Source organism: Primulina huaijiensis, chromosome 10 (assembly GCF_012295235.1).
Source record: "Primulina huaijiensis isolate GDHJ02 chromosome 10, ASM1229523v2, whole genome shotgun sequence".
Classification (NCBI taxonomy): domain Eukaryota; kingdom Viridiplantae; phylum Streptophyta; class Magnoliopsida; order Lamiales; family Gesneriaceae; genus Primulina; species Primulina huaijiensis.
In genome coordinates, this window is record NC_133315.1 from 16141861 (window position 1) to 16153802 (window position 11942).

Genomic DNA, 11942 nt, shown 5'->3' on the forward strand with positions numbered 1-11942 from the left:
TTATTTTCAAAATGATCAAAGTACCTTTGATTGGTCTATAACTCAAGTTATCTTTATGGTACTATCCAAACAATGTATTTAAATATTATTAAATAATAGAGTTTTTTGCATCAAATTCTCCCTTAAAGTATCGAAAATGTACATTTTTCGCCTATGAAAATTAAATAGACATCTTAAATTTTAATATTTTATAAAACCTTCACGAGCAACTTTTACACCAGTTGAAAATCTGACGAGTTGAAATATTTTGAAGATATCTCTCATAGACTAGTTATCAAAATGACCAGCTGGTAAAACGATTAGAAATAAAACTCAAATTGCTACAAGTCATGTTTCAGGTCGGCTAGACTAGTTCGGATGTTAGCTATACTAATCGGATGTTGTCGGTTGCTATGTATGTGTCATTCAGCTCAATTTTGCAGCGTCCAGATAGCATAGAGAACATTCGAACTAGTCTAATCGGTCTGAAATATGACTTGTGGCAAATTGAGTTTTCTTTTTATTTAGTTTGTTAGTCATTTTGATCACTGATCTATAAGATATCATCAAAATATTTTAACTAATAAGATTTTCAGTTGGTGCAAAGGGTGTTCTTGCAAATTTTATAAAAGTTAAGGTATAAGACGCCTATTTAATTTTTACATAAAAAAATGTAAATTTTTTATATTTCACAAGGAGGTTTTTTAGGCCCCGACTTACAATAAAATCATTATATTCAACTTGTTGTTGCAGAAACACATACAATTCTTCAACATTAAAAAGATAACAAAAATATGAATTCCGTAACAAAAATATGAATTCTATGGAAGATTCACGATCTTGCTAACTCAATATTTCTATTTTTTTCCCAATTTCCATCTTATATGGAGTTCTAAAACCTTGTAGCTGAAATTTACAATAAACAGAAAGAAAATACATGTGAAGTCTTTTGGGAACTTAATGATAGAATAAATTGAGTTTATGGTAGTTAACAAATCAAAAGATAACATGTATCAGTAGTATTTTATTTATTAATTTAGCATATATTTTTATGTATTTAATACAATAAAATTTTATTTAATTATTTAGATTATTTTTTGGTTATTTATAATAATTTTCTAAAATCATTTTATAATATAATTTTAATTAATTAATTAGATTAATTTTTAGATTATTTATAATAATTTTCTTGAATCATTTTTCTTNTATGTGGAGGATAATAAATTTTATTTTATTTACTTAATGTATTGTTATTATTTTTATTCAAATCTTTTAATTAAATTAAAATTTTGGGGTGTTATAGGCTTGGTAAAAGAAAAAAACTAAGAGCATAAAAAAAATCAATAAAACCAATAAATGTTCACAATTGCGAAATTTAAATTACATTTCCCGTTGAAGTGTTACATAACTCGCAATATAACAAAGGCCAATCAATACACATGAGAGAGTTGACCAACTACTAAAATCTTGGGATTCGTTTAATGGATGCAAAGGATCACATTAACACAAAGCACATGCAAACAAATAGTATAATACAACTCAACAATAACTTGTATGTGATATCAAGATCTATCAAAAATATTATTGAAATCGTCGAGTTTGAGGTATCCAAATTCCATGCTTGAAAAATACGTCCTAACCTCCATTTATCAGAAACAAAGAAACAGCAATCCAAAGTGCATTTCAAGAAAATCAAGAGAGACTTGCTTTCGATGCCAAGAGAGGATGAAATTTGGCAAGGAATTAGCTTCCCAAATGGTGCAAGAATGGCGAGAAGCATACATGGACTACACACATCTCAAGAAACTGCTAAAAAACATCATGAAATCCCGACAGAAAAATGCATTACCATCTTCAGTAAGCCGATGTGGTTTCTCGAAGAGGAACTCGACCTTGTATAGATCATTCAGCGGGTTAATGAGTCGAGACAACTGTGCGATAAAGAGAGAAGGTGAAGTGATATTAGTGAACCAAGTGCAGTCTGGAAGTTCGGAGAATGATTGGTTTTATCACACAATTTTCTTGAAGTCATCAGAAGATGGTGGAGAAGAGGAGAGTCATTTCTTTAAGATTCTTGATGATGAATACAATAAAGTACTGAGATTTTATAAGGAAAAGGTCAAAGAAGTGATACTGCAGGCAGAGGAGTTGAGCAAGCAGATGGATAAATTTGTTTATTTAAGGATTGAAGTGTATAAACCTTTGATGGAACAAAATGTGAATCATCAAGAAGTCGAGTCTTCGGATCCGGAACCAGAAGGTAAACGCGATATGGATTTTCAGGGTACAAAATTGTAAATTGGTTCAGATTAAAATTGATTATGTTTCTTACCTGTAGAAGGTCCAGCAATAAATATAGTCCAAGAACTTGGGAGGAGCTCGGAAAATGCTTCTGAAGAGACACCAAAGGGTGATGATAGAGGCCAGAACAGTACCTTGTGGCCAGCATCTTTATCATCTTTGGATCATGTAAAGATCAATATTGAAGCAAATGGTCCCCTTACGACATTAAAAAAGGTGATCAAAAGTATGAAAAAGTCGGACATTACATTCAGAATTGAGGACCTAAGACGAGCGGAGGAAAAACTGAGACGGGCTTTCGTCGAATACTACCAACAGCTCGGACTCCTGAAAAGATATCGGTGATGCATCTTTCACCTTGAAAAAGTATTGCAAAAATTGCTGTAGACAGGTGTTGAGCTAACATATTTCATTACAATGCGACAGTTCCTCGAATATGTCGGCATTCTCCAAGATTATGAAGAAGTATGACAAGGTACGACAGTTCACAGTAACTAGTTTCTCAAGTGGCACTCGGGGTCTCATCAGTGGAGTGGTTTACTGCAGATCACTTCAAGAAAAGCTTCAAGTTCTTATTTACAAATGATTGATAAATCCTACCTCGGAAGCTCTGATGAGGTATGCGTCCAAGCTATCCTTATTGGCAAAATAAAAGACACAATTTTGGCCTTACTTTCCTCTCTTTCCTGCAGGTTAACAAGCTCATCGAAAGAGTAGAGGCTACATTCGTTAAGCACTTCTCAAATGGAAATAGAAGAAAAGGGGTGAAAATTTTAAAGCCTAGAAATAAAATGGAGAGGCACAGAACATCATATCTTCTAGGTAAGCTGGCGGGGAAGGAAATGACCATAGTTCTTGAAAGAAGAAAAAAAATGCTAACGGTCTCTATGTTTTATTTCAAACTCTTTTGGAAAATTTAGGTGAACTTAGATTAGCGAACTACTCGTCATTTTGTAGGTATATTAACTGGCTGCTCAGTAGCACTGGTTGTCGGTATTATTGTCGCAATACATGCTAGGGGACTTATTCGACACGATGGAGGAGAGCAGTATATGAACAATATATTTCCTCTTTACAGGTACTAATTTTTTTAGTTCTAATAGATTATTGAATGGATAAGTTGAGATACTGACAAACTCAATCCATGACTTAATCCATGTAGCTTGTTCGGATTCATTTTCCTACACATGCTCATGTATGGGGTGAACACATACCTCTGGAGGCGATTCCGAGTGAACTACACCTTCATTTTCGGATTTAGATCAGGTACAGAATTGGGGTTCAGAGAAATCTTTCTCCTTGCTTCCGCTTTTTCAGTACTCACTTTGGTAGCCGTGCTTTCAAATTTGGACATGGAAATGGATCCAAGAACTCAACGTTTTCAAACATTAACAGAACTTGTTCCAGCAGGCCTAGTCATGGTATGTTAAAAGCTGTTCTTTCCCCCTTCGTTAAGTATTAGCATATCACCATTTCCTCACAAAAATTTCTACTCAGATTCTTATAAGCGTGTAATCTGCCGATAAATATTAATAGTTGGAAATTAATGTCCAGGTCTTACTTTTCATAACTTTCTGTCCATTCAACATTATATACCGCTCAAGTCGATTCTTTCTCATCCAATGCGCATGGCATTGTCTATTCGCTCCTATTTATAAGGTATACAGATTCAGCAATGGAACAAAATATAGTTGGGAACAATCATCATCATTTCTCTTCTGGCTGCCTTTGTAGGTTACCTTCTCAGATATCTTCTTGGCAGACCAACTAACAAGCCAGGTTCATTTTTCATTTCCATCATAATTGTATAGCTAATTTGCTAGTGGCTATGACTTTGTCTTTGTTCAGCCAATAATCGACGATGTAATTTATTTTCATGCATTTCAGGTTCAGGCTTTCAGAAGTTTGCAATTTTACATTTGCTACTATGGATGGGGTGACTTCAAAAGGAGATCAAACCGGTGCCTTGAAAGCAAAGTATATGAAATTCTTTACATTGTTGTAGCGATTATTCCATTTTGGTCACGAGCTCTGCAGGTCAGTCTTTGCTTAAATGGACATGATTTTTTGTTCAGTCTCATCTGTTCAAAAATAATGTTATAATTCTTGGTTGTTTAATCAAATTTAGTGCCTACGCCGGTTGTTTGAGGAGAAGGATCTCAAGCAAGGAATCAATAGCCTAAAATATTTATCAACAGTAGTGGCACTTGTCATCAGGACAATATATGGTTTCAGGAGAGGAACGTTTTGGAAAATCATGGCAGCATCAAGTTCGGGAGTCACCACGGTTTTTAACACATACTGGGACATTGTCATGGATTGGGGACTTTTACAAAATAAAGCAAGAAATTCATGGCTGAGAGACAAGCTTTTGATATCAAACAGGGCTGTCTACTTTGTGGCCATCGTGAGTACTGCCAATGGTTTATTTTTTATCCGAACATAATATGTAACAGTTGTGAATTTTCATGGATCATGTTTACAAAAAACACTAATAGTTAGAGTTTCTGAAATTACTTGAATTGCAGATAGTGAATATTCTTCTGAGACTTGTATGGATGCAGTTAGTTCTTGATTTCAACGAAGCGCCATTCCTTCACAGGAGAGTCATGATTGCACTTGTCGCATGCCTGGAGATACTTCGTCGTGGCATTTGGAACTTTTTCAGGTTCAATGATACATCCACAACCCTCCCGCTTCAACGAAAAAAATTCACTTGCATCACATCATGGCCATGGAGCAGTTCAATAATGAAAATGCCTGAGCAGCTAACTCATTGCTTTTAAAAACTAAGGTTTCTTTTTTATTTTCCTTCAATGGCAATGACAGTAACTTTTAAATTGGCAGGTTGGAGAAAGAGCATTTCAACCACGTCGAAAAATATCGGACCTTCAAGTTATCGCCTTTGCCATTTCACCAAGAAGACGAAAATTTTTTGTGACAGATTATATGGTTTATACCACATAACAGGGACATGTGAACAAGGAAGGCCTAAACTTAATGCTGCTGCACTTGCAACCAACCATAGGATCAAGTGCATGCTAGCTGACTAAATTTCTGTACTTCTACTGCACATAAGTTTCCATGCAGCAAATCAAATATATATACTTGAAATTGTCCTAAATTACATGATGTAAAGAAGAATTATTATTGAAGCCATTATATATTTATTACATGTCAAATTATCTCCTATTGCTGAAAAATAATTTGCAAGTCAAGATTTACATGAAAATTTAATGCGCGAATTGACCTAAAGTTAGGGGTAAGCAACAACTAAATCAAATCAAGGGCTCAAACCAAATTTATAGTTCATATTAGTCTTTAATCTTTCACGACACGATCGGTTTTAAATTGAACCGAAAATTTTGTTTTAGTTTAGAGCTTTGGATAAAAAAATTTCTAAACCAAACTAAACCACACCGATTTTATAAATATAAAATAATAAAACAGGCTTCATCGAATGCTTGATTAACTTTTCATTTTTGGAAGTTTATTTATTATAATTGAATTTTTTTTCTTTCTCAAATTTATGTCTTTCTCTTTACTATTTTATAAGAGACATTTCTTGAGATAGAAGATAACGTATGATTTTGAATTTTCTGTAAAAGCTAAATCATTTTGAGGATTTATATATTTATGCTAAATTTGTTTCTTGAAATTGTATTTGCTTTGCATGATGTTCGGGACTTCGGGTTGTTTAAAAGTATGGCGAAAGAACTACCGAGTTGTTTCATCTGCCTTCAACTAATCCTGTTGTACATGAGCCGCCCTTCATTAAACGTAAGAACTTTATATGATTAAGATTTCAGGGCTCCAAGACCTTCCAAGCTCCTATAACATAGTGAGGCTTGAAAAAGAAGATAATTTAATTTAGGACAACTGCAAGTATACTTGGTGCGCTGTATAAAATTATGTGCAGCTGCAGCAGATGCACAAAAGCTTCATCATACTGTGTTCGAACCAGTTGTTGCAAGTAAGGCAGCGTTCAGGTTTGTGCCTTTCCTGCTCTATCCAGTGATGTTGAATAATCTGTCATAAGGACTTTTCATCTTCATAGTAAAATGGCAAGGGAGTTGACTTGTAGGCTCGATATTTTTCAACGTTGTTGAAGTGCTCGTTCTCCAACCTGCCAATTCAAAAGTTAGTGCCATAGCCATCAAAATATAGAAGTCTTGATTTTCAAAAGCACTTGAACAGCTTATTTTCTCTGTTCTGGAGCAGTAAATCAACAGATATAGGCTCCATTTCTTGGTTTCTGCTGCGGATCAGGTGTTTTTCAGAATTGAACTGGACACACTGTTGCATATCCGTGATGTAGTTTTCAAGTTCTTAAGTTTAATTTGTCTATGGACATGGTGTCACTATTTTTTTTTCCAATCTTCTTCATAGTCGTCGTTCTACAGCCAGAAACTGTTAAAAAGAGGAGGGCAGGCAGAAAGATGGGAAACTATATTTAATGCTATAATGCAGGATGCTGATGGGTTCATTATCATACCTGAAAAAGTTCCAAATGCCACGACGAAGTATCTCCAGGCAGCCGACAAGTGCAATCATCGCTCTCCTATGGATGAACGGCGCTTCATTAAAATCAAGAACTAACTGCATCCATACAAGTCTCAGGAGAATATTCACCACCTACAATTCCAAGTCAATCGGACAAATATAATTACAGTTGGTGTCTCTGGTAAACATATTTCATGAAAAATCATAAATATTGCAGATTCTGCTGGCACAAAAGAAACCATTGAAAACACTCACTATGGCCACAAAGTAGACAGCCTTGTTTGGTACCAAAAGCTTGTCTCTCAGCCATGGATTTCTTGAATTCTTTTGTAAAAGTCCCCAGTCCATGACAATGTCCCAATACGTACTAAAAATCGTTGTGACTCCAGAACTTGACGCAGCCATGATTTTCCAAAACGTTCCTCTCCTTAAATCATATATTGTCCTAAAGACAAGTGCCACTACTGTTGAGAAATATTTCAGGCTGTTAAGTCCTTGAATGAGATCCTTTTCCTCAAACAAGCGGCGTAGGCACTGATTTCAATTTTGCAAACAAAAGTTGTAATAATGTTTTGGGAAAGACAAGACTGTGCCAATAGAAGCATTGCCTTACCTGTAGAACTCGTGACCAAAATGGAATAATTGCTACAACAATGTAAAAAATTCCATATAATTTGCTTTCAGAGCACTGATTTGATCTCCTTTTGTAGTCACCCCATCCATAGTAGCAGACATAAAACTGCAAACTTCTGATAGCCTGAACCTGAAATGCACGAAATAATATTACTGCCTAAATAATTCACATAACACAGTCCAAATTAACAGCATGCTATTCGACTGAGAATTTGTCGGTGATAAAGTCATTCTGTTGTACTGGGGATGAAATACTGACCTGGCTTGTTAGCTGGTCGGCCAAGAAAAAATCAGCGAACATGACCTACAAAGGAAGCCAGAAGAAAAATGATGACTTACGAGGTAAAATTTTTCTGTTTATAATCTGTTCAATTCAAGAACCTGTGTACCTTATAAAAGGGAGCGAATACACATCGCCATGCGCACCAAATGAGAAAGAAGCGACTTGAGCGATATATAATGTTGAAAGGACACAAGGTTATAAGAAGCAAGACCTGGTTGTTAGTATCATAGGATCAATATTTATTAAAAAGATGATTCTTTTATAAGAATCTTGTCTGGATATTTATGAGAGGCTACAGTAATATGTTAATACATTATGAAGGGAGAAAGAGTAGCTATTAACTCACCACGACTAGGCCTGCTGGAACCAGTTCGGTTAATGTTTGAAAATGTTGCGTTCTTGGATCCATTTCCATGTCCAGATTTGAAAGTACAGCCACCAAAGTGAGTACTGAAAGTGCGGAAGCAAGGAGGAAGATTTTTCTGAATCCCAATTCTGTACCAGATTTAAATCCAAAAATGAATGGGTAGTTCACCCGGAATTGCCGCCAGAGGTACGTGTTTATCCCATACATGAACATGTGTAGGAGAATGAATCCGAACAAGCTACATGGATGAAGTCATCGATTTAGTATTTCATAGTCTTGATTTATCATTTATCAATTCCATTATCTAGGAGATCAAAAGAGCATCTTTGCGAATTCAGAGAGTCATTTTATGTACAAATCACCTGTAAAGAGGAAATATATTGTTCATATACTGATCCCTTCCCTCGTGTCTTACAAGCCCCCTCGCCTTTATGGAGACAATAATGTTTGCAACAAGGGCCAGTGAGCAGCCAGTTAACATACCTAGAAGGTGAAAACAAGTTCACAATAAATTCGCCTTAATTTTCAAAAAACTTCAATATACTATCAGAGAGAATGATGACGTTTTCTTGTTCATTCTCTTTTCTTTCTTCAGAATGTATAGCCTCCTCCATCCACGTAAGCTTACCGAGAAAAAAAGTTGTTCTGTGCCTCTCTATTTTATTCGTAGGCTTTAAAAGTTTCATCCCTTTTCTCCTATTTTCATTTGAAAAGTGCTTAATGAACGTGGCCTCTACTCTATCAACGAGTTTGTTAACCTGCGGTACATATGGGACAATAAGGCCAAAGTTGTGGTTTCTTGACTATAAAGCACGTCTCGGACACAAACCTCATCAGAGCTGCCAAGATATGAGGCACCAACCATCTGTAAATAGGATTTTGATGCATTTCTAGAAGTGATCTGCAGGAAAATAACTCGAATTGAGACCTCAAGTGAGTTAAATGCAATGATAGAAAACATTTTCCTGATTGATTTTGAATCACCACACCTTGTCATATTTCTTCATAATCTTGGATAACGCCAATATATTTGAGAAGCTGCCAGCATTTTAATAAAACAAGTTAATTCAACAACTGCCTATATCAAGTTATCCAATAAATTTTTCAGGCAAGATGCATAACCGGTATCTTTTTAGGAGTTCAAGCTGTTGATGGAATTCGATGAAGGCCCGTCGCAATTTGTCTTTCGCTCGTCTCACCTCTTCCATGCTGAATGTAAGGTCTGATTTTGTTGCATTCTTGATAACACTTCTTACTGTCGTAACAGGACAGTCTGGTTCAATATTGATCTTTACATGAGCCAGAGATGATAAAGATCCAACATTGGTTCGATCTTCAGAAGCCCCTACCAGGCTCGTCCCAGCTTCTTGGATTACATCCATTGGTGCATCTTCAATAGTGAAAGACACGGGATTAACATTTTACTAAAATTTTATTATTTCATTCAATCCAATTCCCTATGAAGTGTCCTGAAACGCTCAGTGCAGACTTGTACTAAACATAAAAGACTAATAACAGAGGGTGATACGACCCTCATACCGCATCGTCCAAAAAACATATTGTAAACCTTGAACCGATGAGCACAAGGATGCATTTTAAGGTTTATAATTCAAAATAAGTAAGAATCAAATAGGATATGGGAAAAACAAGAAATCCGGTTTTGAAAGAACAAGAAAATTTTTAAAAAAATGAATTCGGGCTCGAAGTTTTTGAATTCGATTGGTGGAATAAAAACTTCGACCAATGCTTAGAAAGCTTCTTCGATCCCAAATTCAATCTATCTTATACTAAAACTAAATAGTGTTTGCAACAACTTATTTAACTTGCTTTTAAACTTCTATCCAATTAAATGTTTGGAAATCATACTAAGAAGTGGAAGCAATTATAATAAGCTCTTGCAGAAATAAGCTCTTACAAAACTCCCAACACTACCAAAGCATCATTTTTATTCTGAATCCATTTTTTCTCACACAACCATTTATAATTTCCTTCCTAAAAAACACGAAAAATGACCAACAACTTCCAACATATTCAGCCATTTGTTTTCTGGAGCGCTATTTCCTCAAGAAAGCAAATGTTCGAAAACTTGCTCTATCCTACCAGATCACACACAGACACAAAAATACTAAAGTACCATTTCCATTCTGGACCCATTTTTACTCACACAATCACATTTAGTTTCCCACCTTAAAAAACACGAAAAATGACAAATAAATTTCCACATTGTCTTTACCTTCATGTACCAGATCTGACGACTCAACTTCTTGATGCTTCCCACTTGGTTCCATCAAAGGTTTCTGCACTTTAATCCTTAAAGCAACAAGTGTATCCATCTGTTTACTCAACTCCTCGGCCCTCAGTGTCACTTCCTTAACTTTTTCCTTGTAAAATCTCAACACCTTATTGAATTCTTCATCAAGATTCTTAAAGAAATGGCTCTCTTTTTCACCGCCATCTTCTGAGGACTTCAAGAAAATCGTCTGATAAAAAAAACCATCATTCTCCGATGTTCCTGGCTGCACCTGGTTCACAAATATCACTTCATCTTCAGTCTTTATCACGCAGTTCTCGCGACCCGTTAACCCGCTAAAAGATCTGTACAACGTTAATGTCCTCTTGAACAAACCACCTTGCCTTGCCGAGGATGTTGGCGCGTCTTTCTGTCGGGATTTTAGTATGTCTTTCAGCAGTTTCTTGAGATGTTTGTAGTCTATGTATGCTTCCTGCCATTCTTGCACCATTTGGGAAGCTAATTCCTGGCCAAACTTCATCTTTTTTCCGCGCTGAAGAAGTGAATGTTTCTTGATTTCCTTGGAATGTGTTGGAGAAAGATGATTTGCTACTGGTTGGCTGGTTTCCTTTTATTTAAATAGAAACAAATATTATTACCTTTTTTTAAATTTATATATTCGCAAAATACTTAACCAATATTACCAGTACTATTATTTTTTTAAACTTTTACGTTTTATTAGGGATTTATTATTTAATTATGTTTGAATTAGATATAAAATTTGTAATATCTCACTCCCAATATCACCGGCATAAGTTGGTTAATAAGATTTACCAACTATCACATTTACAAAAATTCATATAAAATTGTTTCATGAGTCAATTTAATGAAACATATATCTTATTCGATTTAACCCATAAAAATATATTATTTTTTGCAAAATCTTGTGTGAGACGGTCTCACGGATCGTATTTTGTGATACGGATCTTTTATTTGGGTTATCCATGAAAAAATATTATTTTTTTATGCTAAGGGTATTATTTTTTATTGTGAATATCGGTAGGGTTGACCCGTCTCACAGATAAAGATTCGTGATACCGTCTCACAAAAGACCTACTCATTATTTTTATGTCAAAAGTATTGTTTTGTACTCTAAATATGAATCGGATCGATCTGACTCACAAATATAAATATGTGTGATTATCTCACATATGACCTACAATTGATATTAAAAATAAAATATGATCTTTTTTCCTTTATCTCCTAAAATTTAATTTTTCAAGAATTTTTGGAAATACTTAATAAAAACAAAACCCCGGCGGTTAGGCATAATGGAAAAAAGAAAGTTGTGGCCAGTTTATCGATAGAAAAGCTATATCAATACTCAATAGTCAAAATAAGTGGTGGATTTGTCTATTTCGATGATATATTCGAAGTGTTTCTTTATCGTATTTCTGTCTTTATTTGTTCCAAAAAAAAAAATCTCCACCATATTTAGTGAATTTCAATTAAAATACGAGGAAATCACATTATCTAATATTCGAAACCATAAATTTGATCACAAAAACTCTTATGAAACGGTCTCACGGATCAATTTCATGGGTCGAATATCTTATTTGGTTCATCCATGAAATTACTTTTTATGA

At 34.9% G+C, this 11942-nt stretch overlaps 2 protein-coding genes across 3 annotated transcripts; one reads left to right on the forward strand and one right to left on the reverse strand.

The window, feature by feature from the left end:
• Nucleotides 1-1642: 1642 nt before the first annotated feature.
• Nucleotides 1643-6409, forward strand: LOC140986197 (phosphate transporter PHO1 homolog 9-like). 2 transcript variants are annotated; one of them, XM_073454262.1, is made up of 13 exons: nucleotides 1643-2239; nucleotides 2318-2621; nucleotides 2707-2755; nucleotides 2827-2898; nucleotides 2973-3102; nucleotides 3238-3358; nucleotides 3443-3701; nucleotides 3835-3939; nucleotides 4015-4059; nucleotides 4168-4317; nucleotides 4409-4687; nucleotides 4809-4948; nucleotides 5128-6409. In XM_073454262.1, the coding sequence occupies exons 1-13, from the start codon at nucleotides 1705-1707 to the stop codon at nucleotides 5219-5221; spliced, it is 2283 nt and encodes a 760-aa protein (XP_073310363.1). In that variant the 5' UTR covers nucleotides 1643-1704; the 3' UTR covers nucleotides 5222-6409. The 2 variants fall into 2 exon arrangements, with proteins under 2 accessions (XP_073310363.1, XP_073310362.1); XM_073454261.1 differs by having other exon boundaries at nucleotides 4809-6409.
• Nucleotides 6051-10926, reverse strand: LOC140986198 (phosphate transporter PHO1 homolog 9-like). Its single transcript, XM_073454263.1, has 13 exons — nucleotides 10300-10926; nucleotides 9189-9456; nucleotides 9056-9104; nucleotides 8896-8967; nucleotides 8695-8824; nucleotides 8429-8549; nucleotides 8046-8304; nucleotides 7806-7910; nucleotides 7676-7720; nucleotides 7397-7546; nucleotides 7039-7317; nucleotides 6776-6915; nucleotides 6051-6406 (listed from the first exon to the last, which is right to left on the reverse strand). Exons 1-13 carry the CDS (start codon nucleotides 10835-10837, stop codon nucleotides 6313-6315), a joined length of 2250 nt encoding a protein of 749 aa, XP_073310364.1. The 5' UTR covers nucleotides 10838-10926; the 3' UTR covers nucleotides 6051-6312.
• Between the last annotated feature and the right edge of the window lie 1016 nt (nucleotides 10927-11942).